A 21,337-nucleotide genomic window follows, 5' to 3' on the forward strand; every position below is an offset into this window, starting at 1 on the left:
TGACGAGAGTAGCACCTTTTCCAGCGCTGACCAGTTCCGAAGCTCCCTCAGTTGCGGTATCGATAGTATCGATGCAAAACCAGGTAGGCTTAGCGACGACCAGGGCCGCCGGCAAGGCTCGCAGTTCATCGCCCGGCGCGTCCGCAGGTGGCGTCGTTGCCGAAAGCTCGGCATGCTGCCACTGCTCGAATATAACAGGCAGCGCCTTTCTGATAGCATGGCTGTTTTGTCTTTTCTGGTGCGAATGTGAAATACAGCGAGTCTGCAGGCCGGCCGGCAAACATGGATCCCGTCCGCTGGCGTCATAATAATGAGCTAAAGATTTTTCTTCACGTAAATTATAAACTGTGGGAGCAAGAAGTGTGGAAAATAGATCATTTTTGAGGATCGTTGAACAATGCCGAGTTGCTGGTAGAAGCAGCAACTGTAATACGAGCAAATTTCTTGTCACAACCGCCGCTCAGCTGCCGCTGCCCGGCCGTTGCGGTCCGGCTTGCGCGCCTGGCGTCCGCTATATAGCTCCGCTGCCGAGCGCACCGCAACAATGACCATATTTTTTGTTGTGAGACGATGCGGTTGACAGTAAAGCGATGCCAAAAGCACGCATTTTATTATAACCCAGGCTACTTCCGAAGCGCTGTCCACCGCGGCTTCGATGCGAAACAGGCCTAGCGACGACCAGGGCAGCCAGAGAGCAGTGCAGTTCATCGCCCGGCGCGCCCGCGCCCAGCGCCGTTGCCGAAAGCTCGCTACGTGGGCAGGCATGCTTTGTCGCCGCCGTAGTAGAGCCGGCAGTCTTTCTGATAGCATCGCTATTTTGTCTTTTCTGGTGCGAACTTCAGTAGCCAAGCAGCGCGCAGGCGCTGGTGTGCGGTGGCAAAGTGTTACACCGAATGTGGGCCGGGCATGAGCCTAGCGGCGTAAAGATGCTTGCCGCTCCGTGTCCCTGCTTGCAGTAGGCGGCAGTTCGCAAGCAGCGACTGGTGCGGCGCGCCGGCCAAGTTTTCGCACATGTGTCAGCTCATGGAGGAAGGAAAAAAAAGAGGAGAGGCCCTTTCCACACGACTAACGCACAGCTAAAACTGTCTAATATGCGTGCTGTAACCTCGGTCAACTATGGCTAAACAGGCCTCGCTAAGCCGCCATGTTTTGTTGACGACAGAAGCCTCTGATTGGCTTCTTAAAATGAAGAACATTCTGGCCCATCCTGCTTTGAGCTGAGGGAGACGCGCGCTGTGAAACCGAAATTTAGTTTTTTTTCGCTATTCAGTCAACCCAGACGATGAAACGAACCAAGGTATACAATAGAATGAAGGGTCAGAATTCCAAATACACACGTCGTTCAAAATTTTCGGAAAACATTTCACGACCCCTTTAAGGCGTGTGGTCGCTGGGGCTGAGGACTGCGTACAGAGGCTGGAGCTTCACCTGGAGGCGTGGATGACGGGGAGCCAAGCGCATGCTGCACTTCTTCGCCGATGATTTCCTCAAGGGTCGATACTTGAGGCTGGTGGGAAGATGGTAGCTGGTGACGCAGTTCTGCCCGTACGATTTCGCGGGTGACATCCCGCAGGTTGGCTCTGAATGCTGTGCCGTCCGAGAGGGTCGTCGAGGTCACTTGAAGCTGTCGAAATAAATGGCGGGCCTATGCTTCCAAGGTTTTCTTAATAGTGGCTGCTTCGCTAGTGAACTCAGCGACCGCCTTCAGTGGATTGCGGGTTAGACCACCGAAAAATTCCTCCTTAGCACCACGCTCCATCTTCCTCCGCTGCTTCATGTCATGATCGACACGTCGAAAAGGGCACTTAATGTCTGGATTTCATGCACGCGGTCGCTGTCCTGGGGATATCAGCGGCAGGGGCATCCTTTAGCACTTCCATGAGATTTTACATATTGGTGACTACAGTCCGGAGAGCAGGAGGACAGCGAAAATGGCTCCTAAACGAACTCTTTATATGGGCTGACTTGGGTCCGCAAAGAACTGAATGAGTATGCGGCGGCTTAACAACAAGCGTGCTCGACGGTCGTGGAACCGAATCCTCGACGCTCGCGGCCGTGCTCAAATTAAAGCTGATAGACAACTTTCGAAATACAGCGTGCAAAGTTACAAGAACATTCTGGCCCATCCTGGCAGCGAGGTGGCTAATTATGTCGCTCGCGATTTGACCGACCGAGCAAGCCTGGCCCCGCCGGGAAGGGTACACGTGACGCGCTTCTCACGTACCACGATATCACTTAAGAAAACATCTAATAACTTTCTTTAGAAAGTCTAGTGACTTTTGACATTAGGATCTTGTGCCTTTCTTATCACTTTCTGGTGATTTTCCTAATGATTTCCTAATGGCTTTCAAAAACGAATTGGCCACCGTGGTTCTAGTGTGTTCTTAATGTATGCTTTTCTGATTATTTTTTCTTGACTCTGTCATGTGTTATCTGCCGTTTCCAAACCTGATCCAACTATGCAGATCAGTAATGCAAAATAAAAAAAGTATAGCAAGAACAAAAGAGAAAAATTAAAAAAATATGCCGCCGACCTTAGAAACCCTATCCTACTACGGTAACCAGTACACCACGTCACTTTTTTTTTTCTTTTTTTTCGAGATTGACATGAAAACAATAAAAAACACTTCAGGTGCACTTGAGCAGATACGGGTGAAGTTAAAATTTCTTAAGTTTCACTAGATCATCTACTAGTGTTACCCACTGAGGTGGGTCACGCTGCGCCTGGTGACATTCCCGCAGATAAACAGCACTTTCAACAAAGTTCTCACGTGTACTACGAGTGCTTATATCCGCATGCCTTACTTGCATTCGCGTTTTCCACAAGCTGTGGTGGCCAAGCAGCATAAATAAGTAATAGGGTACCTCTTTGTGATCAACTGGTAGAAATCTGATACCATAAGGGTGCAGTGGTAGTTCTTTCTTGATGGTTCTCTGCAGGACATCCCAGAAAAATATGGCGTCCCAGCAGTCTAGGAAAACATGTTCAATTGTCTCCGGCTGCTTACGTAAGAGGCAATTTGTTGTCCATGGGACAAAGATTCCTTCTTCATGGAGCCAGGTTTTAACGGGTAGTGTATTAGAGTGCAATTTGAAAAAGAATGTTTTCACTGTAGGCCGGACCGGCATCTTTTTCACCCATTTTAAAATATCCTGCCCTGGGCCTCCACGGTAAGGTGCACGATACAAAGGTGGCGGCAGTATAATATCAACCAGATCCTTATACAGCTTCTTTTTTGGAACGTTATACAGGTATTTTAGTGAAAAACGCACTTCCAACAACCTGAAGGAAAGGACAACCTCACGCAAATATCCGTTTAAGGCACCACACGTTTTCACACGATGACACTATGATTAAGGGGAGCAGCCTTTGCAATCGCATTTGCATAACAGCACGCCACTTTTTTCTTTCCTTTATTTCCGGGCTTTGACATTACAAAACAGAACACGATTCCAATACACTGTACAGCAGCAAAAGACGAGGACACAAGAGACGAGAGACGAACACCACGAGTGGTGTCCGTCTCTCGTCTCTTGTGTCCTCGTCTTTTGCTGCGCTACAGTGTAATGGAACTATGTACCAACAAACCCAAAAAGCCACGCTACAGAACATGATAATATGTACGTACATGCAGTATACAGAGTTAGCCAGGATCCCAAAGAGTGGGCCTGACTTAGTCAGGTTAAAATCTCTTAAAGTTACGAGGGGTTCCAGCCTTGGTAACCACTCAGGAACTTCCACTATTAGCTCTTGTTCTTCCAGAAACTTGTGCATACTTTCTCTAAAATACATGTGGGCTGGCCCAGTACACCACGCCACCACACGTTAACTAGTCAACTTATGTGGCGTGATATGTGCAGCCAAAGTTGTTTCCTGTTCTTTCCATTGCATGTAAATGTAGCAGCAGCATCTACATGCTCGCAGGGGAAAAGAGCATTGTTCAGAAGGACCTTTCAGGCTTGTTGGGAGTGCTAACGTATTCCGAGCCTTGACATACAGCGCATTGGCCGTATCAAACCGCTTGGGAAAATACAAGTCTCAAAACGACAGCTGTCCGTTTTACTGTCTTAGCGCTCCTAATCCTTGGTACAGACCACAGCATTGAGCAAAACTGCACTCCGGGGCATAAATTATTAGAATAATGCGCTACGTAGCTTCAAAACCTGAGAGTATGGTAGAGACACACATCTTTCTAATCCAGCCAAACGTTTGAATAATGTAAACACACATGATGAGGTGATTGAAGATCGAGAGACTGCGCTGTCTTCTTTTTTATCTTGTACACTGGTACATCGCATGCTTGTCACGGTTTTTTTTTCTTGTTGCGTTCCTTTCTGCACTGTTCTGAGTTATATTTAAAACAGCGCTCGCTTACGCTTACAACGTGACGCACTATATGGAGCCTGCGACTGAGCGAGCCTTTGATATTACGTTGTTCGTTGCTGTATCGGGGTCTTCGAGCATATATTTTACACTTTGCAGACAAAAAAAAGTTCTTCCTTTCATCCTTGCTGGTAGCACGTTTTTTGGTCACTCATATTAACGCCATCGCGCGAAACGTTCATCGCATTGAATAACGATGAGAGGTAACGACCACTAATCTGGAGACTAAAGAAAAAAAAAAAAATTTCCGTGTAATGTTTCAATAGCTAGCTGTCGAGAAACACAATGTTTTTTTTTTTCAAGAAAATCTTCACTGGCCAGTAAACAACCTCTCTCTTTCGAGACTGCCGACACCGTTATAAAAGCGTATATTATAGCACCCCCCCCCCCCCCCCCCCCCCCCCCCCCGCCGTTCTGCCCCCAAGTGCCTCCGGCGCTTGTTGCATTTATTTCATGCATGCCTTTGTGCGTACCACAAAGACAACGGCTTGAGAGAAATTCGTGTGAAACAACATCTGAATATGTTGTGGTATATTTGTGCATGGGGGTAAAGACGAGAAAAGTCACTTGAGGGGCTGATGGCCAATGACATTAGGAAATCTTCTGTTTCAACGCCAAAGAGTCTCTGCTGAGTTTTCATTGTCGAAAGACATGAATACCTGACTCTGTGGTGACTTTCTAATGTGTGACAAGGAATGCATGAACATGACACCAGAAACTCAACGCTCATTTTTGTAAGGGACGTGCACCGTCTATCCCGTCTCACTTTGCCCCTTCCGAGGAGCGGTACTTTTCCCGCTGCTCTTAAATCTGGATATGATGCACCCGCCGGCACAGCTGAATGGTGTTGCCGGCGTGCAGCACGCCCTCTACGCCGATGACATCACCCTGTGGGCCACGCAGGGTAGCACAGGGGACATCGAAACCAGCCTGCAAACAGCGGCGACGATAGTGGACCGCTATGCCCGCCGCTGCGGTCTGTAATGTACACCTCAAAAATAGGAATTTGTGCACCTCCGCCCCTCACAGAAGAGCACAACTAAAATCTCTCTTTCTCTTGCGAGTGGCCCCATACGCGAAAGTGACGAGATACGGGTACTACAACTCTACATCCACAAACACAGACGGCCGGACACTACATTGGCCAAACTCCGTAAGGTGGGGGTCCAGGTGGGCCGCATGATCCGCCGCGTTTCTAACAAACGCGGGGGATTACGAAGTAAGGATGCCTTGCGGCTGGCAAACGCCTTTGTAACCAGTCGAATTCTCTATTCGAGCCGCCGCGGTGGCTCAGCGGTTATGGTGCTCGCCTGCTGACCCAAAAGACGGGGGATCGATCCCGGCCGCGGCGGCTAGAATTTCTTTGGAGGAGAAATTCCTGAGGCCCGTGTACTGTGCGATGTCAGTGCACGTTAAAGAACCCCAGGTGGTCGAAATTTCCGGAGCCCTCCACTACGGCGTCTCTCATAGCCTTAGTCGCTTTGGGACGTTAAACCCCATAAACCAAACCAAACCATGTCTATTCGACTCTTTATCTCCACCTACGGAAACAAGAGGATGATGCGCTTGAGGTCATCCTTCGCAAAATTATTAAGCGTGCCCTCGACCTCCCCATCACTACTTCAAACAGCCGGCTTATGGCTCTTGGGGTGGTGACTACTTTCCGGGAGCTCCGGGAGGCGCACCTTACAAACCAGTACACGCGCTTGTCGCTAACGGAGTCGGGTCGCCGCCTTCTTGCTCGACTCGACACACCCCTCCAATTGAAGACAGGTTTCGTATCCCAGAACTGTGGAGACGTGCCCTCAACGTGCGGCCTCTTCCAGCAAACATGTAGCACGAGCGGAAGCACTAGCTCTATATTAAGGCAAAAAAGAGGTGTATACTACGTCGACGCCTCCGGTCCTCACCGCGGGGGATGGTACACGGTCGCGGTGGTTCGCAACAGCAACACAGTTAACGACCTCACCTTCCGAGCCAGTAGTGTAACACAAGGAGAAGAGGTCGCGATTGCTGTCGCGGCCTCACATTCCGGTTCAAAATACATGATCACCGACTCGCGAGGGGCCTGTCGGAACGTCGAACAAGGCTGCACTCCCTTCCTAGCCTATCGAATCTACCAAAATCGCATACGGGATACGGACCCCGCACACTGTTACCATATACGGACCCCTGTTCATCAGGGGTTGGCAGGAAACGAGGCAGCAGACGCAGCCCCCCGCGAGCTATCTCACCGGGCTGTTTTCTCCTCCCCACCCGAAAAGGAACCCTATTCTAATCCGGTCTATACATTCAAAGATATTACAACATATTATCAAAATTGTCATCTCCTTTGCCCTAGCCCACGCAAAGGCCTGAAGAAGGCGGATGAGCGGCTCGTTCTCCGCCTTCTCACCGATATATTGCTGTGCCCGGCAGCGCTAAAACATTTTGACCCTCTTTTACAGGCAGCTGCCCACACTAAAGTGCAGTGTCTTCTGACACCTATCACATGGTGTGGGCCTGCCCCTCCAACCCTATTGGTTCCACCTTGAAGGGCCGTTAGACGACTTTGCTGACCGATAGAGGCGTTTCTTTCTGTTCAGGAGGCGTTTCAACGTCACAGTAAACCACTCATTGCTATGATCGCATGTAATATTTATTTTTGGTATGTATTTGCTTCTTAGGATTATCATTGTTGTTTTATATAGTTCCGAGTTATGGTTAATCGTTCTTGACGCATAGGACTTGCGAAAGCACTCGTGAAACCGTGCAAGTTCAACGTTTTATCGCATCAAAGTTGCCTCTTTTGTAGTCGAAGATTATCTTCTCAGTTGCTGACCTAACCTTTAGCAGTAGTGATATGGAAATGTGAAGAAGAGCGTGGTCACTGATTCCGGGGTGAATCGTTACGCTTTTAATGTCATCAGGACTGCTCGTGAGCAAGAGATCAAGAGTGTTATTCCCTCTCGTCGGAAGTGATATGGCTTGATGCAGATTGAAATCAAGAGTTAGATCAAGGAATTGTTTGAGCTCAGTGGATTGTGAATTACCAGGTGTGCTAAGTAGAGGCCAGTTAATGCGGAGGAAGTTCAAATCGCCAAATGGAAAAATAGGTACGTTGGGGAAGTTGCCCCTAGTATATGTTAGACTATGACAGAGTAAATTGCTGAAACATGGAACATAATCGGGTGGCCTATAAAAAATACCAAATGCAGTTTTCGCATTTGAGATATGAACGCAATTCCATGATAGTTCGAGTACGTCGTCGTGGCCCACTAAGGAAGATGACAATGTGTTTCTTACAGCTATTCGAACGCCACTCCCTCTACGGCCGCTGCGATCTCGGCGATAGATGGTGAATTTCAGATTAGTGGGAAGCAATTCATTATTTATTTATTTATTTATTTATTAAGAAGCCCACAGCGCCGTGGCATTACAGTGGGGGGGGCGGGGGGGGGGGGGGCTGGAACCGGCATGGCTCAAGCATTGCCGCTCACGTTTTTCCTGTTGCTTTTGCAGACGCATGACATCTCAGCTTTGAACGAATGTTGCGGTTGCGCCGTTTCATGTGCATCGCCTACGAGTTCACCCTTTTGGTCTGGGATCTGCGCTTGGGCAGGGCATGTAATGCGAAGGCAAGATAACCGCTGGTCCTTAAGGGTAACGGAGTGGATTCCAAGAGAAAGCAAACGTAGCAGGGGACTGCAGAAAGTTAGGTGGGCGGATGAGATTAAGAAGTTTGCGGGGATACAGTGGCGGCAACTGACAAAGGACAGGGTTAATTGGAGAGACATGGGAGAGGCCTTTGCCCTGCAGTGGGTGTAGTCAGGCTGATGATGGTGATGATGATGCGCCGACGGATCAAGGAATGCAACTTCGTCTGCAGCTCTCAGGGACGATTCGACGTGCGTCGCAGCTGACTTCGACAGATGTGCCGTACCAGTCTATGAACACTGCTGCAGTGATTGCCTTATCGACAGCCTACAAATACCGGGATCTGGCAGTCAACCAGGGGGGCGTAGAACCGGCATGGCTAAAGCACTGCCGCTCACGTTTTTCCTGTTCCTTTTGCAGGTTAGTAACACAAACTTGCACTGTTTGCGCGCGCATTTCGTTTAGCCGGTTCCACCCCATGTGTTATTTGCTTGTCTCAGAACTCACTCGCAACTGAAAGGTTACTCGCGTCGTTGTTTTCGGTTATTGCGTCGTATTTCATTTATCTTTTGTTCCTACTTCTATGTGGTGATGTTGAGCCTAACCCAGGTACGTCTACCGCAGAAACTCTGCAGATGCTCCTAGATGGCCAAGATACGATTAAGGCGAAGTTGAGCGCAATAGAACTGACCCAAGTTGAAAGTAAGAGAGCCATGCATGATCTTGGCAGCCGTATTGCATCGATAGAATCAAGAATAGTGAGCCCTGTTGAAATGAAGTGTGCAGTTGGTGAATGAAAAAAAAAACGATTTGAAGAACAGCAGCGGATGTTGAGCTCAGTAATGGCAAAGGTTGAGCATCTGGAGAACCAGAGGAGGCATTGCAATTTGCTTTTCTTTGGTGTCTAGGATACAAAACCAAGCGAGTCAAATGAGGACTCGCCGCCGCGGTGGCTCAGTGGCTATGGTGCTCGGCTGCTGACCCAAAAGACGCGGGTTCGATCCCGGCCGCGGCGGCTAGAATTTATTTGGAGGAGAAATTCTAGAGGCCCGTGTACTGTGCGATGTCAGTGCACGTTAAAGAACCCCAGGTGGTTGAAATTTCCGGAGCCCTTCACTACGGCGTCTCTCATAGCCTTAGTCGCTTTGGGACGTTAAACCCCACAAAACCAACCAAACCAAAACCAATCAAATGAGGACTCAGTAGAATGCGTAATTGACGTGTGTAAATCGAAATTAGATGTTTAATCCGTAAAACTAGAAATTGCTCACAGGTTAGTCAGATTCAAGTCCGGTAACAACCGTCTTTTAAAAGCGATTTTCGCCTCATACGCTGATAAGCAGAAGGTTTTAAAGAGGGCTTATAAATTGAAAAGAAGTGATGTCAGTATTTCAGAGGACTTTTCTGGGGATGTACTATCAGCGTCAATTGAAACGCGAACAAGCCAATTTGAACGCGAACAGCCCAACTCGCAGATATTATACTAGGGAGCCAAACACATGAGCAGTTGATTTTCCCATCGAAGCCGGAAAGACCGCTCTTCTGAAATGTTAATAGCCCACGCCTGTGTTTCATCTCCAGCCTCTAATATGCTTGATTTTTTGTGCTCGCGTTCCAGTTGTTTTGTTCGCATTTCATTTGACGCTGATAGTACGTAGAAAGAGAAAGTTTCTATGGCAGTTCGCGAAATCACGAGAACAAAGTGGCGACAAGATCAGCCTCAGGTATGACACTTTTATTATAAACGGCGAGAAGTACTTGTTTGATGATAATAGAAATGAGGTCGTACCGATAGTAGGCGATAAGGCCGGTGCTACAAAGGAGGTAGTAGCGGTTGAGTGACGGTGTTGGCGTAATGCAACGCTTATTTCCTTTCTTGTAATTAACTGCCGTAGCATTAAAAACAAGGTTGATGAATTTGCAGCTCTAATTGATATGGTGAAGCCGTCTGTTATTCTCGGCACTGAATCATGGTTAGCAAATGAAATTGCAGACGGTGAAGTATTCCCAGATCGCTTTAAATGTTATAGAAAGGACAGACACTTGCATGGAGGAGGTGTATTTATTCTTGCGGGTGTTACAATTTTTTCTTACCAAGAAATGTTGCCGATGAATGTGAAGCTGTATGGTGTAAACTGGTGCTTAATAACAACAAAGTTATAACTGTGTGTTCGTTCTACAGCCCGCCTGATTCATCAGTTGATGTGTTTGCGCAGCTGGCGGGGACAGTTGACGCAATTCAAACAGATTTTATGGTGACCGGAGGTGATTTCAATCTGCCTAGCATTAACTGGACTCATCAACCTCACTTCCAGTCCTTTACAAGTCGCTCCTGCCAAGAACCTATCAACTTGGTTGAACGTTATGCATTGCGTCAAACGGTTCTGGAACCGACACGTGGTGATGACATCTTAGATTTTTTGTTCACAAATCAACCTGAATTCGTCAGTTCCACTGAGGTGCTACCTGGAATAAGCGATCACAGTGCTGTGCTTTGTGAACTGAAAGTTGAACATGTAAGGAATGCTGGTACCGCACTTAGGGGAGTATATAACAATGAAAAAGCAAACGTAAGGGAGACAAACAAAGAGTTGAAGAAGTACCGAATGATCTTTGAAACGTATGCCGATAACTCTGGAGTGGTTGAACTATGGTCTAGATTTAAGGATAAGATGTTTGAACTGAGACAGTGCTCTGTTCGGGCATGGATATTAACGAAAAGGAGGAGTAAAAGCAAACCATGGTTTACTCGGGAGCTACGCAGTCTTACGCGGAAAAGGCAACGTGTTTACGTTAAATTTAAAGTAAATCCGACGCGTGAGAATTAGTTCAAGCTGCAGGAAAGTGCCGGAAGAATGAAAGTTGCTGTGGGAGCTGCAAATAATTCATTTGGAATTTCAATGGAGGCGAAATTAAAAGAAAATCCAAAGGAATTTTGGAAACATGTAAAGAGAAATGGAAAAGACTCTGTAACTATACCACCTCTTCTTTCTGGTGACACCTTTGTTGATGATCATGCACAAAAAGCTGAGTTCTTTAATAAATATTTCAGCTCTGTTTTCAGCTCTGTAATCGAACATGCTGATATGAATACGCCGAGTTTCCAGCCAGTAGCGAGTGTTATGGATGATGTTGTGATCAGCATCAACGGTATACAGTCGCTCTTGCTGAATCTGAAGATTGCTAAGGCCTGTTGTCCTGATGACTTGCCAAGCAAATTCTACAAACTGTGTGCTGAGTCGGTTGCGCCCTACTTAAATATAATTTTTGAAAAATCGCTTGAAGAAATCTGCCTTCCAAATGACTGGAAAATTGCAAGTGTTGTGCCAATCTACAAATCTGGCCCTCGCCACACTGTATCAAATTATAGACCAGTATCTCTAACTTCAGTTGCATTCAAGGCACTCGAACATATTTTGTTCACCAGTATAGCAGCACATATGGACGCACATTCGTTGTTTAATCCTCGTCAGCATGGTTTTCGAAGTGGCCTATCCTGTACTACGCAGCTGACTGAATTTGCGTACGATCTGTTGAGGCACTGGACAGGGGACATAGCGTGGACTGCGTGTTTTTGGAATTCAAAAAGGCCTTTGATCTCGCGACGCATTCTTTACTAATTCAAAAAATGTCTTTTTACAATATTAGCCCTCAAGTGATATCATGTGTAAAAGATTACCTATGTTTACGGCAGCAGTTTGTGGTTATGAATGGCACCGAGTCTCAAAGAGTGCAGGTTGTGTCAGGTGTGCCCCGGGGGTCCGTGTTGGGACCACTATTGTTCCTGCTGTACGTGAATGACATTGGTGACGGAATAGTATCTCAAATGCGGTTATTTGCGAATGACTGCGTTCTTTATAGTGTTGTCCCTAGTGATCGAGATGTTGAAATGTTCCAGAAAGACTTGAACAGAATCTCAGAGTGGTGCTTTAAATGAAATATTGCCGCCAGGTGTCCCCGGGCGGTGCCTAGAGGACGAAGAAGTGATGGACTCGCGTGCTCTCGAAGCTGGGACTGTGCTTCTCTGTTTGCGGCCTGTGCCTAGCCCTTTTGATTAAGGACCCATCTGAGACATTTGTTATGGAGTGCGCTGGGTAAATCGCCCCGGAATATGTCGTACACCCCTCCTAACACCGAGGACCCCAGGCCTCTCCCTTTCGACACGCCAGTGCATCGGGTCAGTCGCGGAAATCTAAGACTGCTCCCTGAGCATGGGCTGTTGGAGACTACCTCGGCACCTGGCCGGCTGCCTCCTGTGCTCAGGCCATTTGACACTACCTCGGCGCCTGCCACTCACGCAGTCATGCAAAGCGCCGCGTACTACACCCTCCACAACCCACAGCTACCAAAATCCTTTCACGGGACTCAGCTGGGGGACGTGGAAGATTGGCTCCTCCAGTTTGAGCGTGTCGCCCCATTTAACCAGTGGGATGACGCCGCCAAACTGAGGAACGTTTTCTTCAGCTTGGAGGACGGTGCTCGTACGTGGTACGAAAACCGTGAGGACGCTCTTTTGTCATGGCATGAGTTCCGACGGCAATTGCTCGCCGCGTATGTCAGCGCTGATCGTCGGTAGAGAGCTGAACGCGCCCTGCAGTCCCGCATGCAGATGCCCAACGAAACGGTTACCATGTACGTCGAAGACATGACGCGTCTCTTCCGACGGGCTGACCCAGCCATGTCGGAAGCCAAAAAGCTGCGCCACCTAATGCGTGGTGTGATAGAACAGCTTTTCGCCGGTCTCGTGCGCAGCCCCCCAAGCACTGTTGCTGAGTTTCTAGCAGAGACTGTCGCGATGGAGCAGGTCCTCCGGCAGCATTCCACCGCGTACGACCGGCCAGTCCTTGCTGCTTCTGTTACGGAGTCTCTCCCGGCGTTCAACTCCAATACCGACTTCCTCTGTGACATGATCCGCACTGTCGTCCGTGAGGAGCTGCAGAAGGTCTGTGGTACGTCGCAGCCCACGGCCAGCTCCCTTAAGGGCGTTATCCGCGAAGAGGTGCAGCAAGCTATCAGGCCTCAGTTACTACTCGGCGAACCTCAGCCAGTACAGCCATATTGCTACCGCCCGACGTACGCTGAGGCTCTGCGACGCCCTGGCCCGAATCCAGCGGCATTTACACAGCCTATCCAGACGGACTACTGCCGCCCGACGTATGCTGACGCTTTACGACGCCCTGCCCCAAATGCAACGGCGTTTCTTCAAACCCATCACGACGTCCCGCTACCCTCCGTGCAGCCAGTGCAGCACATCCCGAGTGACCGACGATCCCTGCGCAGAGCGGACGTCTGGCGTGGCCCTGACCGACGACGTTTGTGCTTCCATTGGGGGGAGCCCGGTCACCTGTTACGGCGGTTCCAATATCGTGAACTTGGCCTGCAGGGTTTTTCCTCCGATGCGCCAAGACCCCAATTTGGCCAACGGTCCCCTGCGATTGAAGAGTATGTGACGCAGCAAGCCCTGTGGTCCATGGCACGCCGTCAGTCCCGATCACCGTCCCCTCGCCGGTCATCATTTTCACCGAATCCGCAGAACTTTTCGCGAGCGACAGCGGACCGCTCGCCCAGTCCTCGCCGGGAAAACTGAAGACAGCGACCTCCGGGGGCGTGGTCGCTGGATATCAATGCTGTAAGGACCCCCTGACGACGCCGACATTCGGTGATAGAGCTTTGTCGACGTCGACGACAGCAGGTGAACTAAAGGAGCGATTCTCACTCGACATACCCGTGCTTCTCGACGGTCACAGCATTAGCGCGTTGGTGGACACAGGAGCTGAGTTTTCAATTACTAGCGGCAAATTGGCAGCGCTTCTGAAGAAAGTTACGACTCCCTGCTCTGGCGTGCAGATCCGTACGGCGGGGGGCCATATCATTATTCCGCTTGGACAGTGCACGGGTAGGGTACAGGTCACCGACTCGACGTTCATAGTTAGCTGCCTGGTGCTCCGCAACTGTTCTCGTGACCTGATTTTGGGCGTAGATTTTCTCCGTGAGAATGGTGCCATTATCAACCTGCGGAACAGAACGGTTACATTTTCTACAGCGAAAGCCGACGACGCCTCTGGCGTTCGCCAACGCAGCTCCGCCCTTTGTATTTCCACTGAGACTGTTTTGATCCCGCTGCGCGCCAGTGTTTTTGCAAGCGTCGAATGCGATGATGAGCTACATGATGGACCTGCAGTCGCCGAGGGCAACCTGTGCCTGCTGTTGACACACGGCATTTGCTCGGCCCGAAGCCTTGTCCACATCCATAACGGTCGACCGGAGCTCCTAATTACTAATTTTACGAACGAACCACGTCGCCTTTTCCGAGCTACTACCATCGTGTGGGCTGACCAATTGGCCGATGTTACTGAGTGCTTTGCGTCCGAGGCCATGGTGCATCCGAACACGTCCCTGGATCGCATCGATATTAGCTCCGGGCTGTCAGCGACTCAACAGTGCGACCTACGTGCCCTCCTGCTCCAATACAAAACCTTCTTCGCATCCTCCTCGAAAGTTCGGCAGACGGCGATCACGAAGCATGAAATCATCACTTACGATTATGCTCGCCCCATACGACAGCAGCCGTACCGCATTTCCCCGAAAGAACGCGACGCCATCCAAACGCAGGTAAAGGAGATGTTTACAGACTGATTATTCGGCCTTCTAAAAGCCCGTGGTCATTGCCTGATGTTCTGGTAAAGAAGGATGGGATATTGCGCTTTTGCGTTGGTTACCGTAAGCTTAACGCGGTAACGAAAAAGGACGTCTACCCGCTGCCTCGCATCGACGACTCACTCGACAGACTTCGCCGCGCCAAGTATTTTTCGTCGATCGACCTAAAGAGCGGATATTGGCAGATTTAGGTTGATGAACGAGACCGCGAAAAAACGGCATTCATCACACCCGACGGCTTATATGAATTTAAGGTGTTGCCCTTCGGCCTTTGCTCAGCGCCGGTGACGTTTCAGCGCATGGTGGACACTGTCCTGGCTGGCCTCAAAAGGCAAACCTGTCTAGATTACTTAGATGACGTGGTGGTATTTTCAGAAACCTTCGATTAACACCTTGAACGCGTTCGGACCGTGCTGGATGCCCCGCGATTGGCCGACTTGACCCATAATCCCGAGAAGTGCCACTTTGGCTACAAAGAGCTCAAGTTTCTCGGCCATGTTGTGAGCGCCGACGGTGTAAGACCCGATCCCTAGAAAACTGCCGCTGTAGCCGACTTCCCCCGTCCTACTACAAAAAAAGCGCTCAAGCTCTGCTTGGGTTTCTGCGGCTACTACCGCCGTTTCATCGCAGACTTCTCCAACATCGCTGAACCACTGACCCGTTTCACGCGTGAAGATACACTGTTCGTCTGGACTGCCGCACAACAGGCTGCTTTCACAGAGCTGCGACGACGGCTGCACACTACCCCTGTGCTTGCTCACTTTGATGAGGAGGCTGCTACCGAGATACACACCGACGCTAGCAATATTGGGCTTGGTGCCGTCGTCGTTCAACATCAAGGAGGCGTGGAACGTGTGATTGCGTATGCGAGTCGCACAATCTCGTGCCCCGAAATGAACTACTCCACCTCAGAAAAGGAGTGCCTCGCTGTCATCTGGGCCACGATGAAATTTCGGCCTTATATCTACGGTCGCCATTTCAAAGTTGTCTCAGACCACATTCCTTGTACTGGCTGACCAGTCTCCGGGACCCATCAGGCCGCCTAGCACTTTGGAGCCTTCGCCTTCAGGAATTTGATTATACAATTCACTATAAGTCCGGACGTAAACACGAAGATGCAGATACTCTCGCGCGCACCCGTCGAGCAAGCTGATGACAGCACAGAGGATGACAATCATTTCCTAGGCGTGATCAGTAGTTCGGACTTGGTAGCAAGGCAGCGTGCTGACGCTGACCTGCGGTCTCTCATGGATCACCTAGAGGGCCATGCTTCCAACGTACCTCGACCCTTTTCCCGCCACTTGTCCTCTTTTTGCATTCGCAATAGCGTACTCTACAAGAAAAACTCAAGCAACGGTGACCATACTAACCTCCGCGACGACATTTTTTCCGCGTGTCATGATGAACCCACCTCTGTCCACTTGGGATTTGCACGCACGCTCGCTCGAGTGCGTCAGGCCTATTATTGGCCTAAACTTGCAAAAACCATCCACCGCTACGTCAGAGGTTGCCGTGAGTGCCAGCGTCGTAAGTGGCCACCGCTAAAGCCTGCAGGTTTGCTCCATCCAATTGATCCACCTCGCGCACCTTTTGACCAAGTGGGCATTGATCTCCTGGGCCTGTTCCCTGTATCATCTTCTGGCAATAAATGGATCATAGTTGCGACTGATTATTTGACGCGCTATGCGGAAACCAAGGCGGTGACGCGCAGTACATCCTCTGAAATCGCGTATTTCTTCATACACCACATCGTTTTACGACACGGCGCCCCGTCCTCCGTAATCACTATTAAAGATCAGGGTAGCAGCATCCCACCGCTGCCACCAGTTGTTGCGGCTCAGGTAGCATGGTCGTGCCGGAGAGGGGATGAGGAAGGTCAGAGACGAAGTTAAGGGAAAGACATGAAGAAGAACTTTATACAGGTAAATTTACATTATATACAAACAGCAACTGAGCGAACGTCTCAGTAAGAGAGTCTCGAAAACAAGGAGCAAAGCTACATGGCGATGAGCTCGATGGTCAGGAGCTACTCGGCCGTCCAAGGCGCCGAGTTTTATATCGTCCTAGATAGGAGCCGGGTCCGCCGAGGAAAGAGTGTCCTGAAAGTTCACTGTGGCACCCATCACACACTCTCTCAATAGGGAACACGTCCCCGTCACGTGTTGTGAGAGAGAGGAGGATGCCATCTGCGTCGCGCAGATTCTGGAAGGTTCTCGAACCTCGAACAAGCGCTCCCGCGCTTTTCATGTGGTCGCACGTGCAGGGTCGTACGTGTGGTTGCACGCGCAAGTCCGCGCGGTGTAGGGGAAACGGTCGCTGACCACTTCTTCCTGGAAGACGGACGCTGCTGTCAAACTTGATGACGGGACCCGGCTGACACCCGAGCCCCTTGGAATGTCTAGTACTGCCGAACGTGGCAGCTAACTTCTTTCTGCACTGCAGAGCTGGCTGGCTAGATGCGGGGTGGATGACTGACGCCGCTTACGTGGCTAATTCAGGCGTTGACCCCGCGTGCCCTTCGTGACTCATCGGCATTCCGCTGCAACCGCGCCGATTTTTTCTCACGACGAAGGCGAAACGTAACAGACTGCCCCGCCGGGAGAAGGAGATCCCGATGGACAGGTGACTGCATCCGCTGTCAGGAGGGATGTCGCTCGACGCTGCTTTTAACCGGAGTCGGTCGTCTCTCGGTGCTTCTTGAGTCCAGCGTACCCCGAAGGCTTCCTTAGCACGTTACGATTCACAAAGGGCACTGCAAAGTGACTTCGAAGTGACTCGTTCTCTGCTAGCGTTAGAACTACGCCGAAAACCCAACCGCTTAGTCAACAAGCACGACACAATCCCCACTAAGCAATGCCAGGCTCTTTCCCTCTTATTCGGTCATATAATCCCTGGGAGTAGTCCAGCAGCGACAAAAAAACAAAGCGACTCCAGGCGCTTATGCTAGTGACCCACAATGACCCACCTTGCCAGCACTTCCGCGTGTCAGCGGACGCTACCTCAAGTGCATGGTGCAAAATCCATTGCATCAAAGAAACACTATCGTGTCCACAAATCTGAACATTGCACTAGAAAATACGTCTCACATTGGAGCAAAAAAACAAAAACAATATGTTCAGAATCCTACGTCAGGAAAAAAAACACCAGTAAGCAGCAACTTTGATGCTTATTCTTGCGTTAGGGACCTCGACTTAAGCCATCGGCATTACCTTGGAGACTCCCCTTTTTGTAACGCAGTTCGATTCGTAATGATCATAATAATTAGGAACACGCTTGTTTCCCTTTCATTCTACATGGCAGCATACTGCCCTAACCTTGCATATCCCTGCAAAGATTCACTCAACATCGCAGCCAAAGTCACATTAATTCCCTTAATGCCAAAAAACAAAGCGACGCCAGGCGCTTATGCTAGTGACCCACAATGGCCCATCTTGCCAGCACTTCCGCGTGTCAGCGGACGCTACCTCAAGTGCATGGTGCAAAATCCATTGCATCAAAGAAACACTATATCGCGGCTGCGAAAACTAACAAAGAGCATTTAAAAGCTATACATGCTCGAAACATTTTTTTCTTCTGCAGCAAAGAAAAATGGCTGAGGCTTAACTTGGTTGAGCCTGGAGAATGCGAAGCATCATCGTGTCGCGTAATTTGGAGGCGCACAACCACAGCGACGGCGCGAGGTGGGCCCCCGTTTCTCCACTGTCGTGACGTCATCGTGTCACGTGGTGTGACGTCATGTATCACGTGATTTGGAGGCGCACAACCACAGCGACGGCGCGAGGTGGGCCCCCGTTTCTCCACTGTCGTGACGTCATCGTGTCACGTGGTGTGACGTCATGTATCACGTGATTTGGAGGCGCACAACCACAGCGACGGCGCGAGGTGGGCCCCCGTTTCTGCACTGTCGTGACGTCATCGTGTCGCGTGGTGTGACGTCATGTATCACGCGATTTGGAGGCGCACAACCACAGCGACGGCGCGAGGTGGGCCCCCGTTTCTCTACTGTCGTGACGTCATCGTGTCACGTGGTGTGACGTCATGTATCACGTGATTTGGAGGCGCATAACCACGGTGAAGGGCTGAAGTGGTAGCTAAAGTAGTATGCTTCGCATAAAAAGAAAAAACAAACAGCATAGACTCATTCTTAGAATCTGCTGTTAACGACCCACGTCGCGATTCGAAGGGGTTGCCTGTTCTTGAGCCGCTCCCTGCGCGGTCACATACTGACAGTGGCTTTAGCTACCGACAACCGACAAAAATCGAGGGGCCTAACTGCGCGTTGACACCTGAGAGCTCCACACGCCCTGCAACAACTATTAGTTCCGCACCCCGGCCGTGCGTCTTCAACACCCGTGCAGCGTCCGAACAGTTGAACACGAGGGGGTGACGGTCGTGCATGAAAGAAATGCCTGCGTGTACTCTCTCGATTCCGGAAACTCCCTCGTTTCTTTTGTTGACTGGAGCGCGTTCTGCTGCGTTCCCTCGTGAGGTAGCATGAGTGCTTCTCTCTGGCCCGCTGCAAGTTTTACTCGTTCTGCAAAAACTTCTGCAGTGTCTCCACAATCGGGCAGGTGGCTTTCGTTTTGTCTGAACCCGCCTAGGCAGCTTGGCCTTCGTACGGTGCCTATCGCATCTAGAGTGTCGCGGTGGCAGTCTCCGACGATTACGTTGTTGACCGGCCTTAACCCCTACAATGTTTTGGGCCTTTTTCTGCTGTCTACCCCTTGGCTTGGCTCTCCTTGAGCGCGGCCGCTTGCCAGAAACTGCCCTGACTGTTTTCTCCTTGCACGCCTCCCTTTCCTGCGGTGACCTCACCCTTCGCCTCTGCTCTTCGACGCAGCACCGAGCCGCATTTCTCTCTTGAATTCCAACTATCGGCTTGTGCTTTCGGTGAGGCACTGCGCATCGCAGTATCCAACTATTCTGACGGCACTTTACTTTCGTCTGAGCATAACTTGCTCTCCGGAGGCTTACAGCTTGACCCTACGACACTAACTTCCTGGCCCGCAACTTGATCCGAACCACACTCGATGGCTAACGTTGCGATCTGCCCTTGGGTTTCAGCGGTGCACTCGGGTGACTCGCGGTCACCCTATTCACAGCAAAGCGCTGTGTCCAATACTTGGCTACTACTGTTCGCCGGCCGCATCGAAGAAATGTCTCTCTTGATTCCCTCACTGCTGCGGCCTGTGAGTCCACTACTCTCTTCCTGAGAGAAAACATCAGCCTCACATTTCAAAATACCCTCTGCCTCAGGGCTAGAGACGGTCGCTTCTCCCTTATTAGCGCTGTCTGTGCTCGCCAACGAAGCAGATTGCTCGGCTTTGTCGTTGACGGGATTGCTGCGACTCGCAGCTTTCTCTTGAATACCATTAAACACGGGCTTCACTAAATTCCCGTGATGACCTTCCTCACGTGACCCAAGGACTACATTTCCCTGGTCACTGAGACCTTCGGCGTTTTTCTCCAGGGTACTAACCCCTTGACCGCAGAAATTCGCCTCCTTCCCGGAAAGTGCATGCTCTTCTGAGCTCGCAACTACCGCTTTGCACCTTTCCTCTTCCCTAGCATTAGTGCCAAAATTATCCCTTGAGCCCTTGTGGCTTGCGGATTTGCACCTTTCGCTAGTTTTTCGACCGAGATCATCGGTCCTCGCTGCTGAAGTGGCCTGCCTTTCCTGGACCAAACCTGTCCTATACCGCCACTTATGAGCAGCAGCCGTGTCATCCGGCGACTGAGCTGAGCTCGCAACTCGGTCTCTGACACTCTCGCGAGGTAGCTGACCATTGCCAATTTGGCTCGTGAATTCGACCTCTGCGGATAGTCTAAAGTGCCGGAAAAGCGCACTCTTAGCTTTCGCATAGTTGAGGGCATCCTCGTCAGACAACCGCGCTAATACTTGAACAGGGTGAGCTCACGGGCTAGTTGGTTATTCATAATAATTTTTCAACAGCGCATGCTACACAAGGACACAAGACGAGGAAACAGCGCTCGTGTGTGTGTTTCCTCGTCTTGTGTCCTTGTGTAGCATGCGCTGTTGAAAAATTATTACGCGCTAATACGTTGCTGGTTTCACACGGGAGGACTCCCATGAACACAATTGGCCAACCACCCTGGTCTAGCTGCTCCTCCATGGAAATTTTCTCAAAATTTTCTAGAAAGTCCTGAAATTTTCGCCTTTTTGGAAATACTTAACCGAGATCGCGTTCTTATACTTCTGGTCGCGTTAAGTTTATGCATGATTTCCCGGTGTCGCTCCTGCTCCTCTTTCTATCGTTTTTCTCTACGTTCAAGTTCCTCCTGCTCTCGTTGTTCTTTACGTTCGTTTTCCCTCTTAAGTTCCTCCTCGTTTTTCTTTGCCATTTTCTTTCCTCAATGGTCTCAAGGCATTCCGCGAGCTCGTAATCTTCAGCCTCCAACGCAAGAATAACCTTTAGCTGCTCTGGTTTTCCGAGTTCGTCTGAGACATCCAGACACAACTCCTTTGCAAGCTCGAGTAATTTCGGTTTGCGCAACGATTTCAAATCCATGGCTGTTCCGAGTGCTGCTTTCTCTACTGCCCGCTATTGTCTTGCTCCAACTAACCCAGCAGCAACGACAACCCAATTACCAGCTCTGTTTCTGACACTTAACAAAAACCTGGCAAAACTTAGTAGAAGA

General features: G+C 50.1%; 1 protein-coding gene across 1 annotated transcript in view; it reads left to right on the forward strand.

The window, feature by feature from the left end:
- Nucleotides 1–21,337, forward strand: part of LOC149334657 (uncharacterized) — a 101,544-nt gene that overhangs the window by 73,547 nt on the left and 6,660 nt on the right. Inside the window, exon 2 of the mRNA XM_089557974.1 lies at nt 13,687–14,518. Within this exon, the coding sequence (XP_089414100.1) occupies nt 13,687–14,518 (832 nt within the window). The remainder of the gene's footprint in view (nt 1–13,686; nt 14,519–21,337) is intronic.

This window comes from Amblyomma mixtum, chromosome 8 (genome assembly GCF_055824585.1).
Source record: "Amblyomma mixtum isolate Tamu chromosome 8, ASM5582458v1, whole genome shotgun sequence".
In the NCBI taxonomy this organism is placed as follows: Eukaryota; Metazoa; Arthropoda; class Arachnida; order Ixodida; family Ixodidae; genus Amblyomma; species Amblyomma mixtum.